General features: G+C 31.1%; 1 protein-coding gene and 1 long non-coding RNA gene across 5 annotated transcripts in view; one reads left to right on the forward strand and one right to left on the reverse strand.

Annotated features, from left to right (window-relative positions):
- Window positions 1–9,703: 9,703 nt before the first annotated feature.
- LOC111631390 (trithorax group protein osa-like) overlaps window positions 9,704–24,561 on the forward strand; it is a 29,111-nt gene continuing 14,253 nt past the window's right edge. Inside the window, exons 1-3 of one of the 4 annotated variants that reach the window (XM_023375624.1) lie at window positions 9,704–9,829; window positions 10,479–10,570; window positions 17,650–19,190. In XM_023375624.1, coding sequence (XP_023231392.1) covers window positions 17,664–19,190 — 1,527 coding nt within the window. In that variant the 5' untranslated portion in view covers window positions 9,704–9,829; window positions 10,479–10,570; window positions 17,650–17,663. Of the gene's footprint in view, window positions 9,830–9,891; window positions 10,571–16,720; window positions 17,023–17,649; window positions 19,191–24,561 lie in introns of those variants that run through there. The other 3 variants (XM_023375625.1, XM_023375623.1, XM_023375622.1) reach the window with 3 other exon arrangements.
- The window catches only part of LOC111631392, a 22,155-nt gene continuing 16,635 nt past the window's right edge, over window positions 19,042–24,561 (reverse strand). Inside the window, exons 2-3 of the long non-coding RNA XR_002757694.1 lie at window positions 19,276–19,357; window positions 19,042–19,176 (exon numbers count right to left, since the gene is read on the reverse strand). This is a non-coding gene — a long non-coding RNA (uncharacterized LOC111631392). The remainder of the gene's footprint in view (window positions 19,177–19,275; window positions 19,358–24,561) is intronic.

Below are 24,561 nucleotides of genomic sequence, written 5' to 3' on the forward strand. Positions count from 1 at the left end.
TCAAATGGTTATAATAAATAAATCAAGCGCACATTTTATTACTGATTTATGAATGCTACCGTAACACTTGCAACGTTTCCTTCATTAATATTAAAACGCCTAGAGAATTAAAATGTCGGACTTCTGTATTCACAAAAGCGAGTAACGACACTTTGGTTAAAATAAGCTTACTTTTGAAAGGCGTGTATTAATTCAATTATTTATTTTATTGACACGCGAAATGTCGTAATAATAAAAGCATTGTTTTAGAAAATTTTAAATATTTAAAGGTCTTAACAAAGTTAAATGTCTTCTGATCTCTACCGAAAGGAATTCTGTAAGGTGCNTTTCATTTGACTGACTAATATTTCGCGCTATATCAAAAAAAAATTGTAAATGGTAATAAGTAAAATCTTAATTAAATCCGACTACACGGGAAATACGACACGTGACCATCCTCTCCCTTTCACAAACCGAAGAGACATTTTGTATTAATAACCCAATTTTTAACTCTTAACAACACAAAAGCGTACAAATCACTTAAAGCTTAATTCTTTAGCAAAGATTTTGGCAGAGAGTGCTTCAGAACATACCTTTCCTAACGAGAGAAATTGAAGTTCATTAAAAATCAGTATAGCAAGCGGATTTTACTTTTTAAGAGACGTCACTAATAGACATCTCCTACACAGATGGAATCTTTTGGATGTGACTTATATAACAGGATCTATAAACAAAAAACTCATAGTACTACTTTACGAATATGCACCATTTCTTAAGCTTGTTTTCGTCGCGGAGTAGCACATTGGACGGCGGACGTCTACAGAAATCTCACAGAGTAATTTTGGGAGCGAAAGGTCACATTTAGAGGTATGGTCTACCGATTGGGGGGTTACTCCCACCCTCACCCGGTCATATAATATTACCTAGGCCTAAACTAAATTGTTTACGGTACAATAAAACAATTTCTATATAACGACATACCTGAGTAGCAACTATCATCCACACAAAGGACACTTCTTCCGATCCTTCTCCTAGAGCTCAACGTTACCAGTTCACAGAGAATTAAAAACGATTTCACCGCAAAAAATATCGACTTAATTAATATTCCTATTAAAATTACAAATAATTTTTGCATTTTAAACAGTCATATTATCTATTTTTACCATTTATTTTTCAGGATTAAGTCCGTGAAAAAACAGAAGAAGTTTCTAAAAATTAGATGAAATAATAATGTAATTTATTTCAAATTAAAATTCATATAATCATAAATAAATAACTATAAATTTGTTACGTATATTTACATAATTGAGAATAAAGAATAAACTTTTTATTCTTGTGGACATCAAGCGTGCTCTTTTTCTATATTCATCCTGGGTTCGACCAGACCCACGATAAAAGAAAGTCTGGTAATGGGGAAAGGAACCCAACATATCAGAAATTTACTGGAATAAAAATTCCCGAGTGACTCGCGCCCGAATTCAATAGCGGGTTCTTCAGAGTGGTAGGTTGATCTTTAACAGTCTTTGTGTCATCTGACTATCTTTCATAGATCCTAAAATAGTTGACTTTTTTCAGACTTTATATTATTCTGATAATGTACTTGACGTTTTCTGTAGAATGCACTATTTAACTTTTTCTGTAAGTAAGTAAACATTTCACGTCAGTGAATTTCCAGAAATCATTTCCATTATTTTCTTCGTGATGCCTCGATGCAGTTCTGATAGGAGCTATTCGGAATTTATTTACACTTCAGGCATCAAATCTCAAAGATACCAGTGTGCCTGTCAGCCCATCCAAGCTTTTCTCCCTTGAAATTTGCATTAAAAAACACTTTGTCGTCCAATAAAGCTCGGTATGTGAGTTAGATGATACCAGACACGAAATCGTAAGAGAAAGAGAAAAAGATTAACTATATATGAACTTCCAATTTTTACTTTAAGTCACGTATTTTAATTCAAAAATTTTGCCCTGAACGGAGTTAGATACATAACCGGCTCGACTCTATTGCTAACAGGAAAAGTATGATGTACCAGGGCAAAACACTACTACACACCACGCAGGCAAGTGTTATGTGCTACCTGTTGCAGTAATGGCAGTCAAATGAAAACGAGACAGACTATATAACAAGTGTGGCACAGAAGTTGATAATGCAGGCAGGTGCGTGTATAGAAGTGCCCTCAATTGGGAATCGGGAAGGAATAGCGCGAACGTTCACCACTGTGCCATTTCTGTTAGACGTGCTCGAAGTGAGGTCGGCGAGTCGTGTGGTCGTCCGACATCACTACGGAGGCCCGCTGCTCGTTGACTTTCTGGAACACGGCGCCACAATTAACGCACAGCGGTACACGGAAACTTTGCAAAAATTGAAGCGTGCCATCAAATCCAAACGCCCAGGAATGTTGACAGACAGCATCATTCTGTCGCAGGATAATGTTACCAAGGTTACCATGGTTGTTTCGACTACGCTGCGGAAGTTTTTCTGGGTAGCCCTTACGCATCCTCCATACAGTCCCGATTTCTCCCCGTGCGATTTCCATAGTTTTGAAGCCCCGAAGAAAGAAGTTCGTGGCCGTCAATTTGCTTTGGACGTAAAGGTGCACGCTTGGGTACAATCGTGGTTCCGTAGGCAACCGCAAAGATTTTTCTATGAAGGCATTGACCGTCTTGTCTCACAGTGGAATAAATGTATTAACAGTTAGGGAGATTACTTTTGAAATAATAAACAGTTTACTTACTTTTTTCCCCATCTGTCTCGTTTTCATTTGACTGACTAATATTTCGCGCTATATCTTGTCGCAGTAATTTAGTAAATATAATATAGCCTCTATATATATATATATTTAAATTATGTTCTTTTTTTTGTAAAAATTATATTTATTAACTATTTTGTTAAATTTTTCCGCAATAGATGACGCTAAGTGTAAATCTAGCAATCAAGTAATGATAGAAAATAATCGATATATAAAAATTCATTGGATAGTTTGGAGTGGATTGTATGGCATTATCTAAATTAGAAGTATTTGAAGGTAAGTAACGAGTTTCGTAGCAATTGGTCGAACGGCCTAGGAATGCGTAGCGAACAAACAAACAAACATTCTTATATATATACAGATGATGCTGAAATAAATTAAAAATATGATTAAAAATTGCAGCCCGACGATGTCGCAATATATAATTGCTCGTTTTATTTCAAAAAACCAGTCGTTGTAATCGATACCATGATCACCAAAGTGAATAATCTCGTGTTGCGCCCACGCGTTGAAGAAAGAATTCATCAATGACGGAGTCTTGCCGCAATACACGAGCGATCTGCCGAGGAAGATGCCTTCCGGAAGAATTTTTCAAGGAAAGCTGGCCTCGATTTAGGTGTTAAAAAGGTGAAGAAAACCCGAATACTTTGCGTGGCCAGCCCCTTGACTAGGCACGAAGCCACGACCAACTATCATTACTCAGTGATTTTAACCAATTGTAAATCCTGTACTGTAAAAACAGTGTTCGGGCCCACTCCGGGCTCCTTTACGTCGTGGGCGGCACGGACCTTTAAACGTCGTTTAATCGCGCTTATTGGTAGTTACACCACTGCTGGAGATAGAGCGGGACTCACCCCTTTGTAATTATTAAAGGGACGTGTTCCTTTCGTAAATTTTTTGAACAAATGTTTCTTTATTAATAAAAAAAAATCAGTTTTAAAAATTACAATTTTCTTGTAGTAAAAGTAGCATTATTAATTTACAGGAATAGGAACAGATACGAAACTTAAGTTCCCCTCCCCTAGTCCCGATTGCAGCACAAGGGCAATGATTCTCGGGCAATAATCTCAAAACGTATATTAAAAACATTTAAAATTGTTATATTGGAAGTAAAAGAGAAATGTTATTGTTGTTCCATCTTTATATTGCTTATTGTTTTCTATCGTAAAGGAATTTATGTTGTCTAAAACCGCGATTCAACATTATCTGAAATCCAATATTACTGGAACTCAACTGAAAAATGACACAATTTCCGGTTAATATATTTTCAATAGCCTATGGTATAACATTCATAAATTTATTCAACTGTATATCTGTTGGAAAATACACTTGAATAAATTTGAAATTTTCAGTTTTTCTCCCCAAATTTAAGTACTAAAATATCCAAAGAGAGAATACAACTAAAATAAACAAATGCTGTATCTTGTATTTGCAACTGTAATCTTTTATAACATGTATAAAAACGTATAAATTCTTTTATGATAATAATAATAATATTATTATTATAAAAGAATGGGTCTTATTTGAATTAAAATACTTAATAACAACTGAAGGTTTATTAGAATGATGTGTCAAAGAGTGTAAATTTTACTAATTGATCACACATTGAGTCAATTAAAGAACCACCATTTCGCTCTAGGGGACTCGAGATCGAATATGGAGTAGAAATTCTTAAGGAATTTTTCATGGGCGGTCTTTCCGGCATGTGTTGAATCTCGTACCTCATCATCTGGACGCCCTCATTGAGAGCCTAGCTGAGTCCAAGATCTCTGGCTGTGAAAGAAAAGCCCTCTTCGTGCCGACAGAGCAAAAAGAGTAAAATAAAAGTAAATAAAAAAGAATGACTGGTATTGCTAGCATGTGTAAAAAATACGGTTGTCTGTTGCCTATGGTGATGATGGCGGCCAGGTTCTCGGACTGTGGAGAATCCAGTTTGGTCAACATTACATATAAGTTACTTCTTGAGAGAAATCTGTGCTTTACCATAGTTTCTTCCGGCCAACATATAGAATATGTTGATCTCTGTGTTATTAAATACTACGGTCTTATTAATATTTTATTTGTTTGTATACGGAAATGCGACACACGGGCGATCTGCCGAGGGAAAAGCCTTTCTGAGGACTTTATATGGGAAGGTGGCCTCAATTTAGGTGTTTACAAACGTAAAGAAAATCCAAAAAACTCCACGTGGCCAGCTCATTGATGAGGCGCGAATCCACGACCAACCAGCGTTCAGAGGTTTTATCCGCTCGGACACAGCTGGGCGTTGCCCTATTCATAATTGTCCCTAGCCCACCAGTGGCCAAGCGGTCTTCCTTCCCCGAACACTGGGAATTCGGCCACGAGTTCGCGCCTCGCTCGGACGTGGAGTTTTCCTGGTTTTCTCCGCCTAAATAGGAGCCAGTTTTCCTTAAAAAGAAAACCTTTCTCCCTAGGCATATCGCCCAAGTGTTGCGTTGCCATTACTAAACAAACATAATTGTCCCTCCAGCTTTACAAATGGAAATCCTATTCCTCTTTAAAAATACTTCTAGCCACTCTCTTCCCACTTTTAAGATTGTTTTTGAATCGTGTATTCATAAGCCACTTTTCTAACTTTTAGTAAAGAGCATCGATAGAAAATTTCAACCAAATGTTTGATTTGATCATCCATTTCTTTTTCTTAACACGGTATGGCTGCCTCGGGACAATCTAGAAAACTTTTCTTTCTTTATTCCTTCTTGCATCCTTCAGATTATTCCTCCTCCTCCTTTTCTTTTTTTAATTTTTTTCCTCTTCCACAATCGAAGAAATTTCTGTATTTACACTTACGAACTATTTTGGTAGTCGACAGATGTACACATTTGTCACCCAGTACAAATTTAACCGGTGATAATTTCATAAATATTATCTTTTGGATTAATCTTATTTTAAAAAAAACGTATCTAGAAACCTCCCGTTCCATTAATTAAGCTTAAATTTAAATAAAAAACTAATAATAAAAATAGCATCTTCCACAGTATAAATTATTATTATTATTTAAATTTCAGAAAACCATTCGGCCTATGGTACACCATTAATCTAAGCCACGAACTTTATCAGTATGGAAAAAAAAAAAAAATGTTAATTGTAAACATCATCTTTAATATCGATTTTTTTTTTTCTTGCGGCACGAAAATAATCCAACAGGAAGACATTTCCGGCTTAAAATAAGATTTAATACACAATTAGACAATGAGTAAAATCGATGCAAATGATTTATTATACGAATATTATTCGATTAAACAAGGGAGAAAAAAAATTATAAGTGAAGCCGAATAAAAATGTGCATTACTTTTGAAAAATATTATAGTTTTTTGCTAGGATTAAATAGAACAAATATATAAATTATTTGGTTGTTTATAAGTTTATTTTTAAAACTGGTCGAAGGAGGGTGAATAAAGCAGTAAGGAGAATGTTACAGTTAGAGTACAACACTTCATTAAACATCGATTATTTAAGGATCAATGCGACTCTAACAATGCCTTGTAGTTTATCCTTATCTACAGAAAATAGTGATCTCGTGTATCAACAAAACTGATAATACAATAAAAAATTAAATAAATAAAATAAAATAAATTCCTAACAGATTTTATTATTTAAATATAATTTAATTGTATAAAACCAGACAAACTTTATTTAATCACGTTGGAGAAATCACGTTTATCTTTTACTCCATTTTTCTAAATTATTTTACTTTTTTTTATACGAAATTTACTGCGAGAAATCATTTATAAAATTAATTTTCGAGTATTTTTATACGTCACGAATTCATTTTTTTAATTAATAATTTAAAAATTCGAAAAGGGCCTTTCGAATGGCTTTTAACAATGTAAAAAACGAGCGATTAGTTTAAATTTTTTGTATACGAAATACGTAAGAAAATAGTCGGAAAATATAAAAATTTAGCCGTAAAATTAGATTAACCCCTCAAAAAAAAATAATTGAGAGGAATAAAACATAAAAATCCTATGTGGATATGGCCTGGTAGTATTTTAATCATAAGGACAACCCCCCTCTCTCCCCCGGATATCTTTAGCTAGTAGTTGCCAATCGATCGAATGATTGGGATCTTTATATACCCCAAAATTGACGTTCTCCTATGAAATTATCCTACAGACCAATCTTATAGTTGGTCCCTCACTTCGATTTAATATGCAGATTGACATCTGACATTGTATTACGGAGGATCGTGTTTCAATGTTATCGGTAATGCGTGCCGACAAAGAGGAAACAAAGATTAAGTCTCTATCTGATAAATAATGATAACGTTTTCCTATTTAAATAACTTTAATTAGTATAAACATCTTAGAAGAGTTAATATTTCTGTTTTCTTTATTTATTACATTAAAACCTGCGTAAAACGGACAGGTACGGTTTTCTATTTCGGACCGATTTTACCGTGTTATTCGGGACTTTTCTTATAGTTATTCTATTCAAATATATCTAGGGCCTTATCTGGAGGCCCTACAAAACCTACTATTATTATTTTCAATATATAAATAAACCGAAATGGTATAAATAAATTATTATTCCGAATAATTTACGTTTTAATTACAGAAATTTCTGTAATAAAAATGTAAATCTGGAATATCATATTTCTCCATTTCTGCATTAAATAAAGTAGAGAGTTTTATATTATTTTTACTTATTTTATACAAAAATCATACGTATACATTGTCTAAGATTATTTAAATTATGTCTTGAATAATTTATATGATAATGAGTAAACTTAGATAATGTGTGACATCTTACGAATTTTAGCCACGTCCTTTGCAATTCTATTTGCGATACACTCGCTTAAAAGGGTTGATTATTCGCTTAATTTAAGACTTAACGATAAAGAATTCGAAATTAATTCCAGTTTCTATTATTTCCTATTTTTTAAAATTTTTTTTAAGTTTTTATTTATTATAACTGAGTTTTCTTTAAAGTACAGTACTTAAATGGCGAGTAAATATTTAAATAGTTTCGATTTACGAAAACAGATGGCACCACAAGCGCAAAAAATTTAAATTTTTAAAAAAATATATAGTATATATATCATTCGCTCTTATTACATTTCTGCTTAATTTAATTTTAATTAAAATTTAAAGAATAATTTAAAATAATTAAAATTGATTTTATATCTGTTGAATTTCAATTTTAATTATACTTCGGGGGGATGAAGACCGAGTACAGATTGATTAATTAATAAGGAAAATTCGCATTCCAAAGATCTGTATTAATTAATCGAATTGAATTGATTCTTCTTGATTTGAATGATTGATGAAGAAGAATTTTTGTCGTTATATTTAGAAATTTTCTTATCTTTTCGTAAAAAAAAATTATGTTTTTCCTTTCGATCATGTTATCATTAAATAATAAAAGTGATGTGTAATTATTTTCTTTTGTGACGTGTCACTCTCGGTATAATTACGTCACTAATGAAAAATTCATTTTTTTTTCTTAATAATTAAAGATTAAGAAAAATCGCCGATAATAAAACTTTAAAATACGATAAATTATATATTCATGGATATATGAACAGAATAATTTATAATCTCATTTAATTTTGAATAAAATTAATGATAATTCTAATTTTAAATTTAAAAAGTTTTTTTTTTTTTTTTAAAAAGTTATTATGATAAAAACTAATAAGTAATATTTTAAATTATATTTTAATTGAATATGTTTTAAAATTTTTCTTTCAGAAATTACTAAAAAAAGAAAAGAAAAGAAAAAAAAATGTCTTATTATGGATGCTGCCATCTGTTAACAAAATAATGAATTAAATATTAAAACGCTCTTTCGTAAAATTTCTCAATGACGCATTTAATATTTTATATTATTTATGAGAATGAATTTTATTTTCTGATTTCATTAAAGTTTTATTAAAATATATATAATAAATTATAATGAGTGTTAAGGAATTTCATAACTAAAATTTGTCGATGACGTAGATGGCGCAAGATTCGAAAAATTTGTCGATGACATTAAAAAAAAAATTTTTTTTTAATATTTTTAAGAGAATAAATTTTTAAACATTTATTTTTACTCTTTATTATTAATTATATCTGTAATTTTTCTATAATTAGTTTAACATTTAAAGTAAAAATTATTCAAATCCGTTCTTTATAATACTTTCCTAGAGATAAAGTTTATAATTCTCTTTAAAGTTAAGATTAATTGATTAATACGTGTCAAGAACAATTTTAATTTTTTAATTAGTACATTAAAATGATATCATCAAATATAATGAAGTAAATTTTTTTATTTTTTTGAAACAAAAAAAAATTACTTTAATGCCATCTGGTAGGAGAAAACAAAACTAATATTTTAATTAAATAAATTAAAACGGAATAAAAATTTTCAAACTAATTGACATAACTATGCACGGCTTTAATTATAATTAAGAATCGGTGCTACCGTGACCGAGTAGGAAACGCGAATCAAAATGGGAAGCTAACGTTTGTACGGTGTCACCGGGTTTCGTGGACAGGGATGCGTTCAAGCCCAAGGTCATGTTTGTTAGCCATCAGTTAATGATGACAATAGACCGAATAAAATATGTCACCCGGAAAATTTATGACTTTAATATCATCGTCTTTGAGCGTTTATATCTCGTTAATTCATTTAAGCAATATTTTTTTTTTTTAAATTAAAATTCCTCACGGTGGACCGATGGCGCGCGGCACGCTTGTTTACGTTTTTAAAATTTCGGTCGCTCGGTAGTTTTTATTTTATAACCTTTTGTATAGTTCGAACGAGAGTTTAAACAGTTGTTTTATTTTTTTTTTCTTTTAAAAGACAGCGAACGGGCTTAATTGAATAAATAGCGAGAAGGTCCCGCAGAGATGATTTCTGTGACATAAAACTTGGTTTCACTAACAACCAGTAGCTTTGGTTAGCTTGGCAGGAAACAGCTCCGGGCACACTAGCGCCATGAATGCGTGAGGAACCGGAAAAATTCACCCTCTCACGTCACGTGACCACCAGAGCGCGCTAATTTACATGAGGGTCTGGGACGGTGGAGCACGGCAACTGTACACCCTGGGACAAAGAGCTGTGGCGTTAAACTGCCGAAATGATATGATAAAAAGGTAAGAAAACAACCGTTAATAAGACAATGGAGCGATTAGGTGATGGCTTGTCTGCAATTTAGTCGAGCGTGAAGCAAGAAAGCGCTCCGTACGCGTTTTGGTCTTGTCCTGTGCTTTGTCGCTTTGTTTGCTTGATCTAGCTTCTCAGTCCGTTCACAGCGGGCACGCACACCCAACAACTTTATCTCGCCAAGAGACACAGAGAGAGAGAGAGAGTGTGTGTGTGCGTGCCGAGAAAAAAAAAAAAATTCTCCTCGGGTCAAACGTTCAGTTAGGTCGATGTTTTACGTTATTCGTTTCGGACGGACGTGACGGTGACGTGAGGACGGGGTTCTCCTGTCAGACCCGCTGTGTGGGACAAGCCATCCCCGTTTGCTGGCTGCCGTTCTATGACAGCCATGACACTTTTTCACGTTCGAGATTTGGGATTGTTCTCAAGGCTATGGGATCATGGCCGCCGTCAACGCCGATGGGACTGTGGCAATGGCCTACAGAGGTGTAACGGAGCGTTTTTTTTTTGTTTGTTGTTGTTGTGTGCGATGATGTAACGGATCGCCTCACGCTTTTTGCGCAGCCGACGAGGAAATAGATTGTCGATGACTTTGTCGAAGTTTTACTCTCTCATGACAACTTCCCGTTCTTTTTATAGGTTCGTTTCCGATTTTCTTAACTGAGTTTTTAACGAGGAATCGTGTTTTTAGGATATGAAACGACGGGCCTTTTCGGGCTGATTGTGAAGAGGTAAGCCTTTTTTTATTTTCTTTTCTAATCTAAATTTTTCTTCTTCGTTTTTAATTACGAACGATTAAAACGAGGGATTAATCGATTTGATATTTTATTTCAGATTTAACGATATGCGAAAAAAAAAATCTTAAACGTTGCTAATTTAATTAAAATTTAAAGTTATTGGGATGGGCCCGAAGAAGCGTCGGGAATATTTAAATGGGATTTTTCGGACCCGAATGTGGTGGTGGTTTTTATCTGGTTGTTTAAGTGGGTCACAATCTCTATACCAAGTGACACAATGCATGACGGAACCTGTCCAAAACTTGGTATGCTATGTTCGGCTCTAGTTGAGTTGCTGAAAACCAGGTCAATGGCACTCTCCACATCCATCAGTTGTGTGCAAGGTTGAGCTGCTATTGTCTGAAGTACTGACGGAACAACTTAGCAGCATTTCTCGGAAATCGAACTTTTTATCTTTTTTTTTTTTTCTTCTCTCCTCTCGCTTTACTAAATGGGATTTTTAAAATGGCGTTTATTTAATTTTATCCACCGACTTGTTTTACATTTATTTCTGCTGTTGTCGATTGTGTCAAACATCGAATAGAAAGCATTTTCATTTTTCAACATCCAAACAAATGCATTCATCCATAATGACAAAATGTCCGACTATTCAACTGTTTTTTTTTCTCCTTTTTATTCGGGAATCGTTAGTTGACAAAAGAGAGAGACGCATGCGTATTTGAGTAGAGATCGATGGTTAATAACGCTGTTCTTGTACCTTTTCTCCACATTATAATCAATTTTCTTTAATTATTTAAGTGCGTTACGTAAAGACGAAGCGACCAGCCGTTAATCGCAATTAACATGCCGCCGCGTTACATTATCTGATTAAAATTTGAACCAATGACTGCTTCGATATATGCCAAAATTTGCAGCGCCGCCATCTTAGCCGATGGAAACGAGACTCGCCTCTTTACTCGATACTTTTATCCATCGAACCTCTGGAAACAAAACCCGTGACAGATGAAAATCGCTGCGATTCCGTCCGTCACGTCGTCTTCAATGAAAATTTTCCATCCGACTGCTGCATAATTAATTTTCGATGGCCAATTCAATTTTTAATCATTTTTATTCTTGTCTTGTCATTAACGTATTTACCTGTTTGGGTAAATTGTTTTCCAATGTAGTAAAGACACTCGGAACCACATCGATTTTTTTGTCTGGCATCTTTCTTTATACATTAAAAGCAATAAGAAAAGAAAACTTGGATTAAATTTTTTCCATTCTTTAACCAAGATTACAAACTAATAGTATTTCTCCGAGAAATGTAACAAAGAAAGCATAAACACGAGAGCAAGAAAGATTTCTTGCAAATATGTACTTAAGGTTTTCTTACGTTATTAATAGCTATAGAATATTTTTTTACGGTCCCCTGTTCCAGCGTGGGATATTTTTCCCTCATCCCTGCACTCCCACCTCCCTCCAAGTGGTACATTGGCCTACTCCAAGCAAATGCTTTCAGACCTGGGTCAGGTTTCTCCACACATCTGGCAGTAGGACAGAGCATTCATTGCTGATCCTCTATATTATGTATACACTAGTACTTTGTGGTAAACTTATTTTCGCCTCTTCATTTACCTATATCGATATAATACTTTAAACTGGTCGTTAACTAAATGCTTACTTCTTTTAAATTACAACTGTACCTGAATTTTTACGGTATTTACCACATCGGGGAAGAGGGACTTTGTGGGTAAAAAAGCTATTTCTGTCTTGCTTAAAAAAGTTGAGATATTCCACTGTAAAGGTTACGTGTCGCATACAACTACTTAAATCTGGTCAATCGGTAAAGAAACAATTGTTATCGTCTCTACAAATCGGAAATGAGTAAAACGAGATCCATTTTCAATTTCTTTTCTCGTTTTTCCAGTTTGCAACGAAAGCGTTAGAAATTCTTCCATGCTGGTCACGAAGAATGGCTACAGTGTTTCAGTTGCCATTCTGGAGAACGAGGGATAACGTAATACAACTTTTGTTATTCTGCTAATCCACTGTGTGCAGTCTTTCCTCTGTTTAAACATCCCCTAAGGCCAAACAGGTTCTCACGATAGTCTTGCTTTTATAGACTGTCCCTGAGAAATGTCTGAAAATGTGACAGTTGGTGTAGCCAATATGTGATGACAATAGCAGCAAATTGGTTGTTTCTTTTATTTGACGATTATATTCAGATATCTCTTTTTAGAATAAAGGATTTTTCTTTGTCCATCGACGATTCCTTTGTTGTTTTTTTTCCCTCGTTTTCTTCTTTAAAACCGATCATCATCATTGGTAAAAATTCGATTTATTGAAAATAGTCGATAACGCTTTCTTAATGCCGTGTGACTTACTATTGTTAATTATCCTCCGACCCATATTCGAACAAAGAAGTTCAAAAACTGGTTTTCCCTCAGACGACTGGTGGAGTAAAAAGGAAGTAAAGACGAGAGTAACGGCTTACGTTACGACTAAGTTTTCTGCTCAACTGTGACGTGACAAAACGTACTTGCTTCTTTCTTTTTATTATTATTTTTTTTTTAAAGGTTACTTCGCTCTCAATTAGGTTGCATGCTATAGCCGAAAAGAGAAAACTGTATCGACGATTTGAAAGGAAAAAATGCAGGGTTTTGTCAAAAGTTGTATTGTAATAAATTAGCCATAATTCGTGCGAAAAATCGCATTGATAAGTTAAACACGTTTTATTTAGTAATATCGACAGCGCACGTAACTTGCGACATTTCGCACGCAAAAAGTACAGTGAATGGTTCGAAATTCTCATAATGGTAACAATTACAAATAATATATTATTGTTTTTTTGTAATTTAATTAGTTATATGTTATAAAATAGATTTAAAGAAATTTTTTTATTTTATTTTAAACGTATTTTTCTTAATAAATTGATAAAGTATTAACAATGAAATTTATGTGTTAATCTTTCTTTTGAAAGTGTACATTAAAAAATAACTGGAATTATTACATTGATTTCATCTTTATTATTTGTTTCTTTTTTTGTAAGAAAGTTAGAAAATGAAATTTATTTAATTTCAGATTATATTGTTTATATTAAATTTTTCTTGTCTGCGGCTTTGTAGTAGGGACTAATCTTGCTTATCTGTTGTTTCAGTCGTATTGTTAGCCAAACGATATGAGAAGAAGAAAACGCAAGTAAAATTTTTCTTCACTGTTTTCTTCTCTTTCTTGATAGATTTCAAGAAATATTTTTTTCTTTTTAAATATTTTTGGATTAGGGAACTAAAAGACTTAAACGCAAACGTACATTTTACTCGAGTTTTAGAAATATTTGTTATTTTTATCAATTTATTAAAAATTTGATAACAATTTTGTATGTCTAATTGTAAGAATGGTAAATATACCGGACGTAAAAAATTAATTTTTTGTATTTTTAATAGNGATTGATTGATTGAAATTATTTCATTACTTTTAAAAAAATAGATTGATTTCCAATGATATAATTTTGTTTTTCCTTTGAAACTTATTAATTATTTGCTTATTTAATTTTGTCATGCTAACAAGAATAGAGAAGAAAGTTTTAAAAAGTAAAAGAAAAAATTCATACTTTTACTTGATGATAAAATATCAAATTTCAATCAATATTTTCTTAAAGGGACGATACATCATTGTTAGCATTTGAATAATTTTTTTTATGCTAGAATCAGAAAAAAAAATTATTAGTAAATTACATTATACAATATATATTAAATGATTATGTTATATACAAATATTTATTATATTTTTATATTATTAAGAGCATTTATAATAATAAATATGAGTAAATATAACACTATATTATGTTATTTTCTTGCAAAAATTAACTAGAAGGCACAATAAAATATTATTTCTGTCTCTGCACAGATAATTTTTTTACAGAAATGTTATGATCACTAAATATAACCCCTTAAGTAACATATATAACATGTGAGCTTGTCTTAATTTCTTAATCTTATCATAATTCTTTTATCCGAGTATATTTTCTGCATATCTTTTTAAATATTTGTTTACATAAGTTTATTAATTATTGGAAATTATATGTACAGGCTTTTATTGATGATTTTATAAAAATATTAATCTACTTCATGATTTAATTATAAAACAATCTAGTTTATCCTATACAAAAACTAAAAGATTTTATTTCGAAATCGTCGAAGAAAACATTATTACCGTTTTAAATTTAGGATTTAATATCTTAAAACAGTTCGATCATTTTTAAATGTTTTTGCTCGAAAAGAATTTCCACATTAACTGTTTTATAACTCGATCCTTAATNACTGTTTTTTTTTCTCCTTTTTATTCGGGAATCGTTAGTTGACAAAAGAGAGAGACGCATGCGTATTTGAGTAGAGATCGATGGTTAATAACGCTGTTCTTGTACCTTTTCTCCACATTATAATCAATTTTCTTTAATTATTTAAGTGCGTTACGTAAAGACGAAGCGACCAGCCGTTAATCGCAATTAACATGCCGCCGCGTTACATTATCTGATTAAAATTTGAACCAATGACTGCTTCGATATATGCCAAAATTTGCAGCGCCGCCATCTTAGCCGATGGAAACGAGACTCGCCTCTTTACTCGATACTTTTATCCATCGAACCTCTGGAAACAAAACCCGTGACAGATGAAAATCGCTGCGATTCCGTCCGTCACGTCGTCTTCAATGAAAATTTTCCATCCGACTGCTGCATAATTAATTTTCGATGGCCAATTCAATTTTTAATCATTTTTATTCTTGTCTTGTCATTAACGTATTTACCTGTTTGGGTAAATTGTTTTCCAATGTAGTAAAGACACTCGGAACCACATCGATTTTTTTGTCTGGCATCTTTCTTTATACATTAAAAGCAATAAGAAAAGAAAACTTGGATTAAATTTTTTCCATTCTTTAACCAAGATTACAAACTAATAGTATTTCTCCGAGAAATGTAACAAAGAAAGCATAAACACGAGAGCAAGAAAGATTTCTTGCAAATATGTACTTAAGGTTTTCTTACGTTATTAATAGCTATAGAATATTTTTTTACGGTCCCCTGTTCCAGCGTGGGATATTTTTCCCTCATCCCTGCACTCCCACCTCCCTCCAAGTGGTACATTGGCCTACTCCAAGCAAATGCTTTCAGACCTGGGTCAGGTTTCTCCACACATCTGGCAGTAGGACAGAGCATTCATTGCTGATCCTCTATATTATGTATACACTAGTACTTTGTGGTAAACTTATTTTCGCCTCTTCATTTACCTATATCGATATAATACTTTAAACTGGTCGTTAACTAAATGCTTACTTCTTTTAAATTACAACTGTACCTGAATTTTTACGGTATTTACCACATCGGGGAAGAGGGACTTTGTGGGTAAAAAAGCTATTTCTGTCTTGCTTAAAAAAGTTGAGATATTCCACTGTAAAGGTTACGTGTCGCATACAACTACTTAAATCTGGTCAATCGGTAAAGAAACAATTGTTATCGTCTCTACAAATCGGAAATGAGTAAAACGAGATCCATTTTCAATTTCTTTTCTCGTTTTTCCAGTTTGCAACGAAAGCGTTAGAAATTCTTCCATGCTGGTCACGAAGAATGGCTACAGTGTTTCAGTTGCCATTCTGGAGAACGAGGGATAACGTAATACAACTTTTGTTATTCTGCTAATCCACTGTGTGCAGTCTTTCCTCTGTTTAAACATCCCCTAAGGCCAAACAGGTTCTCACGATAGTCTTGCTTTTATAGACTGTCCCTGAGAAATGTCTGAAAATGTGACAGTTGGTGTAGCCAATATGTGATGACAATAGCAGCAAATTGGTTGTTTCTTTTATTTGACGATTATATTCAGATATCTCTTTTTAGAATAAAGGATTTTTCTTTGTCCATCGACGATTCCTTTGTTGTTTTTTTTTCCTCGTTTTCTTCTTTAAAACCGATCATCATCATTGGTAAAAATTCGATTTATTGAAAATAGTCGATAACGCTTTCTTAATGCCGTGTGACTTACTATTGTTAATTATCCTCCGACCCATATTCGAACAAAGAAGTTCAAAAACTGGTTTTCCCTCAGACGACTGGTGGAGTAAAAAGGAAGTAAAGACGAGAGTAACGGCTTACGTTACGACTAACTTTTCTGCTCAACTGTGACGTGACAAAACGTACTTGCTTCTTTCTTTTTATTATTATTTTTTTTTTAAAGGTTACTTCGCTCTCAATTAGGTTGCATGCTATAGCCGAAAAGAGAAAACTGTATCGACGATTTGAAAGGAAAAAATGCAGGGTTTTGTCAAAAGTTGTATTGTAATAAATTAGCCATAATTCGTGCGAAAAATCGCATTGATAAGTTAAACACGTTTTATTTAGTAATATCGACAGCGCACGTAACTTGCGACATTTCGCACGCAAAAAGTACAGTGAATGGTTCGAAATTCTCATAATGGTAACAATTACAAATAATATATTATTGTTTTTTTGTAATTTAATTAGTTATATGTTATAAAATAGATTTAAAGAAATTTTTTTATTTTATTTTAAACGTATTTTTCTTAATAAATTGATAAAGTATTAACAATGAAATTTATGTGTTAATCTTTCTTTTGAAAGTGTACATTAAAAAATAACTGGAATTATTACATTGATTTCATCTTTATTATTTGTTTCTTTTTTTGTAAGAAAGTTAGAAAATGAAATTTATTTAATTTCAGATTATATTGTTTATATTAAATTTTTCTTGTCTGCGGCTTTGTAGTAGGGACTAATCTTGCTTATCTGTTGTTTCAGTCGTATTGTTAGCCAAACGATATGAGAAGAAGAAAACGCAAGTAAAATTTTTCTTCACTGTTTTCTTCTCTTTCTTGATAGATTTCAAGAAATATTTTTTTCTTTTTAAATATTTTTGGATTAGGGAACTAAAAGACTTAAACGCAAACGTACATTTTACTCGAGTTTTAGAAATATTTGTTATTTTTATCAATTTATTAAAAATTTGATAACAATTTTGTATGTCTAATTGTAAGAATGGTAAATATACCGGACGTAAAAAATTAATTTTTTGTATTTTTAATAGATGAAAGGGTGAGCATGAATGACAGCAGTAGGCAGGCTTCCGTTCCTGCAGCCTTGCCTGGAAGCTATGCCCCAGCAACTTCACACCCGCCATCTATGGGGCCGGGCCCGGGACCCGGTCCTTCGGCGTTCTTGGGACAAGAAGCTTGGATGGGAACGCCACCTCATCTAGCTTCGCCGTATCCTGTGATGGCTGGTCCTTGTCCGCCAGATTTTCCTTTATCGGACTCTGTTCGACCTGGTCTGTTTCCGGGAGGATTTAATTCGGGACCGGGACCGCAGGGCTTTCTTCATCCATCCAACACATTGGATCCTCGTGGTCAGTCACCAACTTTATTTGGAAAAGTATCGAATGCGCCACATTTTTCGTCCCCTTTCCCGTCGGGAGTTCCTTTTTCTTCTCCTCATATGGCATTTCACCCGTCGGCTTCAAATTATCAAAACAATAATTTTACAAAAAATGAAGGGATGCCTCCTAGATCGTCCTCTTCAGATATTCCAACAACTACATCCAGTCAAGATAATCCTCCCGAAGGACTTTCTGCTAGATTATTAGATAAAAGTCCCAATTCTAGATCAAATGAAAATGTGCCAACTTCAAATCCCCCATCAAGGGAGGGTACTCCTTCTGGAAATGTAGGTTACAGGCCATGGGAACAAGTAGGAGGAGCAGAATTTCCTTCCAGTCAGCCAGCTACTCCAGGTGTACAGGATACTGGGCAAAGGCCACCAAGTGCTCAATCTGATATACAAACTTCTGCCACTCCTGCACAAGGAACTCATGAATCAGAAAGAGTGACTTTTCATTCTACTGATTACATACAAAAAGGACAAAAGGCAAATGAACAAAATATAGAAAGGATTGGCACTCCAAATAGACCACCATCACATATGTCTTCAGGTCTTTCTCCTGTAGATTCAGGAGAAAGACCACAAGCACCATCTGAGGGTCCAGAATTAAATGATCCAGGAGATCGTGATAAACTGCAAAATATGACCCCTCACTTGCAAGTTCTAGGTCCACCAGGTACAAACCCAATGTCTTCCACACACATGAGCAGAGGCAATCCTCCTTATAACAATAATATGCCATATTCAGGAGGAACACCACCATTTATGCATCTAACTGGCCATCCACAACAAATTCCTTACATGGGGCCTCATTTAGGCACAGGCTTCCCAGATTCAAAGCAGCTCAAAATGGAACCTGATTCTTCCACAGCAGACCTGAGAGGTAATGCTGAAAATACTTTCCAAGTGCCTTCGGTCTCTTCCACCACCTCGCGTCCAGGTGTTTCTGCTATGGCTACACTGTCGCTTCCAAATGAACATTGGGAAGGGATGAATTCTGCTGTTGCTGCAGGTTTACCTACGAATCAGGATCCAGAAAAGGTACCTAAGAAGAAAAGAAAAAGATGTGGAGAATGTCCTGGATGCCTGAAAAAAGACAATTGCGGGGAGTGTGGTCCCTGCAAGAGTGTACGTAGTCATCAAATATGCAAGATGAGGAAGTGTGACCAATTAAAAACTAAAAAAGAAAAAGTAAGTATTTTTCAGTAAATTTTAATTATTATATATAGTAGAATTTATTACATGATTCATCAAAATATTTTTTACAATAATCTACCTAATACAAACTTTGCTTTCATAGCTAATGTTTCTGTATTATAATTTTCTCCTCATTTATGAATGTATTTGGAGACTTGACTCTACAGATAGTTTAAAATAATTATTATATAATTTCAAATTCACAAGATGTTTTCATCTTATTATATAGCTTTTTAGAAATATATATTTTTAAGTACAAGTATTTGTCAATTTATTGGCATTTCTCTACAGTAAAAAAACTGGCTTTATCAATTTGCTTAGAATTTATAGTATTTCTAAAATAGAATATAAACTACATAAATAGGAAAAATTAAATTATTTTAGTCTACTTTCAATATTTATCTTAAAAATCATTTTATTGTGTTTTTAAAGGCAAAATAATCCTATTTGTTTCTTTCAAAGCAAAAATTAACATTTACTTAACAGACTGTAAGTAAAACCAAGAGAATTTTATCATCTGTTGTTATATTTTAAATATTAATATCACAATTTTGCGGCATTCGGTTGTTTGTGAAGTTATATATAAGTAATAATATAACTTAATTATTTAAAGTAATATATAATAATCACAAAGTTAACTGGTTATAACTGATGACATATACTCGTTTTCAAGTTCTGCAACTAAAACTATGTATATGCCTAATGTTTTATAAATTTTAAATATTTTCTAATGAATTATGTATGTATTTAATGGAATGCCTTTAAATTTTTATTTGTTATATATTAATCTTTTTAATGTTGAACCATGAAGTGTTTAACCTAATATGCTCTTTTGCTTAGAAACAATTTTAATTAATAACTAATCCTAAATTCAGTTTGTCCATGGATTAAGCTGAATAAAAAATAATTTTATTCAAAGTTAAAATTATTTTTTTTATTCAGCTTACATTTTATTAGGCCTACTACAGACTCTTTCATAATAAGTAAATCTTACACATTCTTATAACCAGAATAAACTCTTATTTATTTAATTTTGATTTAAGAAATTTTATAGCCAATCGTGGAGTTTTTAATATTTTTCCAATTTTACATATAACGAACAATACTCATTCATATTTTAAAAATCTTATGTAATAATGACTTTAGATAAATATATATATTACATCTAAATTCATGTAATTCATTACATACATTACATATAAATTATATATTCTGATATAAATGAGAATTTTATATAAATTTATTTTCTGATCTTTGTATTATTGATTAAAAAGTGTACAATAAACAAAACTATTCTTTTGAAATGCTTTGTAGCTGCTACGGTTCAGTATCGTTTTTCCATACGCATATAATTCATTAGCTTATTTTTAACGAAAACAAAAAAATTAAGTTATAAGAAATTTAAGAGTGCATTCTACTATGATATAAAAATAAAAAGGAGATAACTGTTTTATTTTTTATTTATAAAATAGTTGCCAAATATCTTTTTACATGTTTGATTTTTTCTTTAACATATAAAATAATATATTTGCTGAGTGTGATTTTAACTAAGCTAAACTATATTTTTAACACTGACATTGATAATTCTCTTTTTAAATTTCTAAATTATATCTCTTAATGATGATTTTTTTAATGCCAGAACATAATTTTCAGCACATTTACCAATAAATACACTTGAAAATATGTGGAAAAGTTTATTAAAATTGATCCATTAAAACTAGTCATACTTGTAAGTCAAGTCCATTTACTCCCTATTTTAGGGTGTCAGAGAGTCAAGGTCAAAGGATGAAGGGTGGAGTAGTATGCTTTATAAATGTTAAAAATGCAAGGACGAGGTCATTCTTTGAAATAATCGATACTAAAAATATATTGATTAAATACATTAGATAATTTATAACAAATTTTTATTTGAGTTAAGACATGGGAAAAGCATTGTTATTATTGTTATTTAAAATATGACTAAAACTGATTAAGATTTTCAGCAATATCATAAAGATTAGTGGTGATGATTATGATTATTATCATCATCACTAATCTGCATATATGAAAATTTTAAGTACTTCTAATATAACAAAATTAATTTCTTGATATATAAAATAAATTAAATCATTATATCAGATATATAATTTAACTCTGTTTCAGAATAACTTTTTATATAAATTAATATATATTATTCATTGATTTTATTGAGAAAACTTATCTAATATTCTGTAAACTTAATGAACTGCTTTTGCTGGCTGATTAATTTTGTTGGACTATGATTATTCTTCCTGACTTTCTAGTAATTTTGGAGGGGATTAAATGGAAGTAAGTGACTCATGCTATCTCATCCTTTGCTATTTCTATTAGATTTTCTTTCTGTAAGGTCCAATGAACACATTTGCTGTTTGTCCATCATAATCAATACTGATATGTTGTTTAACATTTATTATTATTCATAAATTGGAAGACTTTTAAAAGCTTTTGCACAGATTACTTTTTGACTTAAAATCAGATTAATGTTTTAAGAGAATCAAATTAAAAATGTAACTTTTTAAGAATAGTATAATATATTTTTTTTTTCATGTAATTGTTAATCTGCTTTGTGTTTATATTATTTACCTAGTTTGAACCATCACTTAATAATAAAGAATTTAATTCGCCAAGAGAAATAAATTATTCGTACTAACTTAAACATTTTAGCGTTTTATATAATTTACTGTTTACGCTCTCGACAATTTAGAAAACTTCAATTATTACATTAAAATAGCGTAATAAGTAGAATATTTTCATCATTTAGTGCCGCTTTCTTGTGCATGAATTCGATATTATTATATGAATGTATTAAACTAAATACAATATACTGTTTAATTTTATATAATTTATAGTTTATGACATCTCATAATATTCGTGTACTGCCACTTACTGTAGATATAGTGTACAGTACATTACTGTAGTGTGTACGTATATATGTAGGAGGCAGTACAGTAATTTACATGGCGTAGGACATGCTTGTATGGAAGCGCAATATAGCATCATAAAATTTTTAAACAGTCGGCCATTTTGTTTTAAAATAACGGGGAAATCCTAAAATAGCGTTGTTGTGATTTGATGCTATTTTACTTTTTAAGCACACGTGTCTTACTAGAAATAAATAGGACTGATGCAGATAGTGTGGCAGATTAAAGAGTTTTTTTCGAATGTAAAATAACCGTTTATAGTAGCGTTATATATAAAATCATTTTGAATTGTAAAGTTATTTTAATAAATTATGCTGGATATTTAATGTTTATAATAACAAAGTAAATGAATTTTGCAATAATTACCACTAAATAATTCATGTTTATTCAAAAAAAAAATAAAAATAAAAATAAAAAAATTAATTTAAAAACTTTCAAATTAAAAATCAATGTTTTAATTAAATTTTTATTAAAAAAATTAAAATAAACTTTTTGAATTACATATTATTTTTTAATTGATTAATGATTAAAATGTTTTTTTTTCCTGCTACAAATAAAAAAAAAAAGAATAAGATAGATTCATTCATTTTAAATTTTAAAATAAAAGTTTATTTTGTTAATGTTTTATAATGTAGTTCTACACATTACATATTTTATTTATAAGGGTTATTTATGTTTTAAATATAGGAAAAAAAACTGAAATGAAATTCATATACATTATTATATGCTTTTTTATTTTAAAAACAATTCAAAAAATTAGGTTGAATATATAATCTTATCTACAATGTTTTGAATAATGTAAATGCAATGCATTCTGAGGAACATTTCATATTCTTTTACAACCCAAAATTGTAATTTATGTCCCAAGATAATGTAACATTGGTTTTGGCCAACAACTGCATTTCACTGTCATCTTCAAAGAAATAATTCATGATGTTCAAGTTATTTTTTGTGTGTTTGATTCAGATTTATAGCAAGAATACTTTTATCAATGTTCAACTTTATTACTTGGATTTTGTATTCTAACTTCATTATTTGTCTTATAATATTCAAATTGCTTATTTTTAAAAAGTATCAAGTAAATAGTTTTTTTAAAAGGGACGTTAAATAAATCATTTAAATTTTAAAAAGTATCAGTGTTGTAAATGCGTATGAATACCATCAATGTAATAACTTCTATAACATTAAATTTCAAAAAAAATTATTAAATAATAATAATTTTTATAACAAAATACTAATATAGTAATTATTTGGGTTTAAACTCAAAACATTTTATACTTTTAATTTAAAAAGGAATAAAACTTAAATTTATTATCCTAAAATTTCCTTTTAGTAAAATAAACATTAATTCATAAGTAAATACTTAATTGATGACATTTATATCAATATTTTATTAAGCCAGAGTTTTAAATTAAATTTATTTTTGTTAATTATCTAAATTTAATGGAAGTAATTTCCCTAAAGACCTGAAAAATATCATTAGAGAAATTTGTATATTTGATATGATGATAATTTGATAATATAAAATATAATTATTATAATTATTATGTTAAAGGCACGCTTTATATAAATACTTTACATTAACTAAATAAATTTTTATGTAATGTTTTAAATAGAGTAAATATTTTACTTAGCTTTAATCATAAATTTCTTAGAAAAATACTTGCACGTTTCTTCGAAAACATTTCTTAAAAATTTAACAAATTCTTTTTATGTTTTAATATTGTAAAAAATATTGTTAATAACAGAGAAATAATTTATAGAGTACTAAGTTTTCAAATTACTACCATATAAATTCATATTTTGTTCATTACGTTTGATAAATCCTAAATTTTTATAGGATAACAGACAATGCTTAGAAAGATAATCTGGAAATAGCATCTTTTGAGGCCATATGTCGGGGGATCAAGCAGAGATAGTGTTAAGGTCATTCAGTCAAAAGGAATATATTAAAAAAACATTAAGTAACAGATAGTAATTGGAAGAGTGAGAAAAATAGTATAAATAAATTTAGTTAGAATAATAAACAATAAAACTTCTTGTCTTTAATGACATTTTTAATCATAGTTCATTAATACAGAGTTAGGGATATATTAGCAACAAAGGATATTTTGTAAATAATAAATTTCATATTTAAACATAATTTACTTAATAAAAAAAAATCGTTATTAAATTATTCCGTAAGCATTAAAAGACGTTTCTAAATGAAACCTCGGACTGAAATTTTGTATTTTATAAACGGAAAATAAGAGACAGAGTAACCGAATAGCAGGAAAAAAATTAGAGTTTTCTCTAAATTATTTTACAGTATAAAGCTAACATTATACATATACATTACATTTTTAAGAAACTTGTAAGTTAGAAAATAGAAATTCCACTAGTTCGGACAAATTTTAAGTTTTTAAAACTTAAAAATTTAATATTTA

The sequence above is a fragment of the Centruroides sculpturatus genome, unplaced genomic scaffold, assembly GCF_000671375.1.
Source record: "Centruroides sculpturatus isolate CEXI.00-Female unplaced genomic scaffold, Cexi_2.0 scaffold479, whole genome shotgun sequence".
NCBI classification, from domain to species: domain Eukaryota; kingdom Metazoa; phylum Arthropoda; class Arachnida; order Scorpiones; family Buthidae; genus Centruroides; species Centruroides sculpturatus.